At 41.6% G+C, this 5,189-nt stretch overlaps 1 protein-coding gene across 1 annotated transcript in view; it reads left to right on the forward strand.

Moving 5' to 3' along the window:
• LOC118432145 (ficolin-2-like) overlaps positions 1-3,469 on the forward strand; it is a 6,226-nt gene extending 2,757 nt beyond the window's left edge. Inside the window, exons 2-4 of the mRNA XM_035843672.1 lie at positions 2,608-2,724; positions 2,909-3,249; positions 3,413-3,469. Coding sequence (XP_035699565.1) covers positions 2,608-2,724; positions 2,909-3,249; positions 3,413-3,469 — 515 coding nt within the window. The remainder of the gene's footprint in view (positions 1-2,607; positions 2,725-2,908; positions 3,250-3,412) is intronic.
• The last annotated feature ends 1,720 nt before the right edge of the window (positions 3,470-5,189 follow it).

Below are 5,189 nucleotides of genomic sequence, written 5' to 3' on the forward strand. Positions count from 1 at the left end.
TTTTTGTGAGTGGCAAACAGCTCTTGGTGCAGGCAAGGTGTGTAATTTTAGGTAGCCTGTTGACTTTTTTACTTGTTGGGGCCGATTTTGAGGACAGCCACAGCTCAATCATGTTATTTAAAGATCCCACAGCACAGTGCAGTAAAGAGTAAGGGTCTTTCCAGGAGTAAGTGGTTCAAAATCTACAGTCCCATGGCCGCACCGGGGGCAATTACTGTCGTATTGAGGTCACCTCAGTCGTATTGAGTGGCGCTGAATGGCGATTTGTACCCGCGCCTATTATAAGCTCCTCGCAATTTAGCCCCTGGTCCGCCCAATAATATTAAAACAAGAGTTCGGAGACCTCATATCTCCATGAAATAGTCTGATTATGTAAATGATTTCCACATTTACATAATTTATGCTTGGTTATGTACACATTTAGACAACTTACACTGTTCACAATGTTGATTGTGCAATCATTTACCATTTAGAAGAATTGTAGCACTTTTACATTAATCATGCAAATTAGGGACATCTTTGCATAATTAAAATCTGTTAATGTTCCACCAGCCACAAACTACATATATGACAGGTATTTGAGTCCTGCAATGGCAAACACTACAAATAAAGATTTCCCTCAATAATTCTGCAAATTAAGTGCCAGTTTGCATAATTTGCACTTGATTATGTACATCTCTGTCTAAATACCTACATACCAAATATCATCTAAATTTGTCGTTCCCTTGTTCAGTTATCCTCCTAAGAAGATTTTGAGAAAAACGCCCCTACAGTTCCAGAGCAACCTGCTAGGGGACCTAAACATACACCAACTGTTACTTACGTCACAAGTTATCTGCCCCCCAAAAAATCAAGACCATAGCACATCCAGGTCAAAATATGCCAAACACGGAGTTTCTGCTGCAGTAACAAGGTCACATACCAGGGGGCCCAAAATTGACCTTCGACCTTCGTCTTCCAAACACCTACCCACATAACAAATATCATCGTAATCCATCCAGAGGTTATTGATTTATGCTGAACACAAATATCCGGAACACACACACACACACACAGACATACCCAAAACTATATCTGCATTTTTCATGGAGATAATAACATTATGACATCATCAATATGGTCGTATTGGCTATATTGAAGTTCAGGGTAGAATCTTCATAATATGTGAAAATGAGTTTGTCTGCTCGTTTCTCTATAAAAACCACATTAATCTGAGCCCATGGAAGTCACCATACAGCAGCTGACGCACAGAAGTAGCGGGAACAGGATTCGTTCGCAAAATTCTGCCCAGCCAAACAAACATCGTAATCCAAGTCATAAAGCCTGAAAACTGAGACATTCCTCTACTACACATCATTCCTGAGATATGGGCTACTTCGCACTTCGGCGCCTAGCACAGGTGTAGACTCCGTACAAGGACTATCCGAGGGGCCGCTAATTAGTCTCATCATCTCAACAAATTTGATATTCTGGTTGACTTTTTCTTGCTTGTCGGACCATATTCTACCGTTCTGAATGATTGGGGTTGAGGGGTTAATTACTTTTAGGGCGGAGGGGGGGGGGGCGGTTTTGGACCACACTTAGTCCTTTACTTAAGCAAAGAGAGCGGTATTGGTGTTCAATTTCATAGTTACCTCCATGAAATGTCATGGAGGTTATATTTACCTCCATGAGAAAAATGGAGGTATAGTTTTTGGTGTGTCTGTGTGTCTATGTGCGTGTCTTTGTGTCTGTGCGTCCGTATATTTGTGGACGTCATACCTTGAGAACCTCTTAATGGACTACGAAGATATTTGGTATGTGGGTAGGGGTTGGGAAGACGAAGGTCAAGCTTAATTTAGGGCCCCCTGGTGTGTGACCTTGGTACTGCAGCAGAACTTCATTTTTATGTATCTTTTTATCTGGATATGCAATGGTCTTGATTTCTTGGTGGCAGATAGCTTTTGATGTAAGGACGAAGTGGTGTATGTTTGGACCCCCTAGCAGCTTGCTCTGGAACTGCAGGGGCATTTTTGTCAAAATCTTCCAAGAAGCTTAAGCATAACGGAACATAGGAATGATGGATTTCCATGATATTTGGTATGCAGGTACGCTATTGGTATGCTAAATTCAATTTTGGATTCTTTTTTTATTCAAAATATGATGTTTTCAGCGGGAGTATTTCTGGACTGGTGTATTCTGCAAATTCACATGAGGTGTACTGGAGTTGGGGGGGGTTGTACGATTCATTTTTGGGTTGCTGCATGTAGAGGGAGATGGCTGAAATATGCTGTATTTGCTCTCAAGCAAATGTCGGCCTTTCTAGTTTGTTGTTTATTTTCATCTTCGAAATGCCCCAAAAATTTCACATTTTTACTATAGTGTTGTGTACATCAAAGATCATTATGACCTAGGAAATCTATTTTGGGGATAACATAAAATTCAAATTAGTATATTTGTTTCATGCAGTTATAGTGAGTAAATTCATTTGGGCAGAGATGCGGAGTAAGATATCCTACATTTGTTCTCAAATAGTGACACGATATGGTATAAAATGCAACTCCTGTATGTTAGTGTTGTTATTGTGACAATAATCATATCTCTGATCCTTCTTCTCTTCTTTAACAGAGTACTGCATTCCAAACCCTTGCGTTAATTTTCACGAATCCTGTATGAACGAAGCTAACGGCTACACCTGTACCTGTGATGCGGGGTGGGAGGGAGACAGTTGTGACATGTTCACAGGTAAATACATACACAATGCGCCATGACCCCAGCTTCACAAGGGGGGTTTTCTTGCCGTTTTATCGTACGTTCCTCGATTTTGATCAATCTTGAACGATCGTTGGCAAGTTGGGTCCTACTGATCTAATCAGTATCATAATTGCAGATTATGACTGACTTAGATCACGTACTTCGTCTCCTCCAGGTACCATTTACCCACAGCATTGCGCTGATCTGTCGGCTGTAGGAATCCAGACCAGTGGTACTTATCATGTCGGCCATCCACAGCCATTCCCAGTCTCCTGTGACATGGACACTGCCGGAGGTGGGTGGACGGTCATACAGCGGCGGCAGGACGGGTCGGTAGAGTTTAACAACACCTGGGACGTGTACGTACAGGGATTCGGTGATGCAAGCGGAGAAGTATGGCTAGGACTGGACCACTTACACAGTCTGACATCACAGCAGCAGAACGAGTTGTATGTCCACTTGGAAGACTGGGGAAATCCAGCAGCCACTAGGTTCGCACGGTATAGCACGTTTTCGGTGGGAGATTCAGCCAGTAAGTACACGGCTACAATCAGCGGCTACATTGGGGATCCGACATTAACTGACGACTTGGCCTCATCACAAACAGGTTTCAGCATTAATGGCCAAAAGTTCACCACGAAAGATCAAGATAATGACGACAGCTCTGTGAACTGTGCAGCTACGTTCGGCCAAGGAGGCTGGTGGTTTCCGTCAAGTTGTGGCTATGCCATGTTAAACGGACGGTACCTGACCGCATGTAATCCAAGCTGTAACAGTGCGCAGGGGATTGTGTGGAAAAACTGGCTAGGTTACAGGTACTCACTGAAGAAAACAGTCATGATGATCAAGCCTAGCAGTATCCCAGGTAAGTACAAGGGATACAAACTGTTGATATCTGCATTTTCGTTTCAATATACCGATGTAATATCTAATGGGTCGAAATATGGTGTTTGCCATAATGCATAATGTGTGATTTCATGATGCAGAATCTGTCACCCTTTCCACAGAGTCTTCATTTAGCACATGCCAGAATGGAGGAACCCTGACGCCAGGGACTCCTGGAACTGGAGTCTACACTTGTACCTGCCCCGCAGGCTGGGAATGGACATACTGTGAACATGGTAGGTATGGTATTTATGTATGGCAAACATCTCTCCTTTCTTTATCTATGTACTCTAATTTACCTTTAGTTTGTATCATATCAGACATACTTAAGAAGACGTGTTAAGTAAGTCTATTGATTCTCTTATTCTAAGATATCAACGAATGCCTCCCCAACAATGGCCGTGGTCCATGTGAACAGCAGTGCGCCAACGCTGTAGGAAGCTTCACCTGCTCGTGTGATAGTGGATATATACTGAACGGAGATGGACTCAATTGTGACGGTATGTGTTAGGTATACTATAAGTATGTAAAGTGAAGTGAAGATGTACATATTTATGAAAAGACAAGTGTTATAAATATTCAACTGTTTACTGAGTTTATGTTACATTTTTTAATCAGTTTACTTCAGTTCTTCTCGTGTCATACTGTATACATGTACTTTTGTTACCTCCATGAAATGACATGGAGGTTATATTTACCTCCATGAAATGTCATGGAGGTTATATTTTACCCTGCGTTTGTGTGTGTGTGTGTGTGTGTGTATGTGTGTGTGTGTGTGTGTGTGTGTGTGTGTGTAAACAGAATAACTCATGAACGGTTGGGTGGATTGGTTTCATACTTAATGTGTTGGTAGTGTGTGAGGAAAGCTGGAAATGATTAGATTTTGGGCCCCTAGCGGCTCCCCTTGGTACTGCAGTGCAACTTACGGTTTTGCTATCTCGGTGTTCTGAACATGCAGTGGTTACGATTTTTGAGTATTAGGTAGCTCTTGTGCTCAGGAAGAAATGACATAATATTGGCCCCCCCTAGCGTATAGTTTTGGGATAGCAGGGGCATTTTTGTCCAAAACTTCTGAAGAGGATAACTCAAGAAGGGAACAACGGGTTTTCATGAATACGATAAGATACAAATTATGCAAAATAAGAGTACATCTGCATAATTAATGAGAATATTCTATAATAGCAGTTTTTTCAATGTATCTCTTGTTCCAGACTTGCTATGATCTTGACACTTAGGTGGTAGATAGCTGTTAGTGCCATGACAAATTGGGGCAAGTTTCAGCCCCCTAACGAATTATTGTGAAACTGCAGGTACATATTTGTCAAGACGCTTCAAAGGGCATAACTGCAGAAAGGAACGACGGATTGGCATCATTTTAGGCATGCAGGTAGCTTGGGCAAAGATGTTCATGATGATATTCATGTTATGCAAATGAGGAATTAATTTGCATAATTAATGAGGGAATCGTATTATTCCATTGTTTGCAATAACTGGACTTCAATAAATGTAACACTTGTTAATTATGATAGGTCTAATATAAGCAGAAACCAAATATGGCAATGAGGAACTAA

Source organism: Branchiostoma floridae, chromosome 15 (genome assembly GCF_000003815.2).
Source record: "Branchiostoma floridae strain S238N-H82 chromosome 15, Bfl_VNyyK, whole genome shotgun sequence".
Classification (NCBI taxonomy): Eukaryota; Metazoa; Chordata; class Leptocardii; order Amphioxiformes; family Branchiostomatidae; genus Branchiostoma; species Branchiostoma floridae.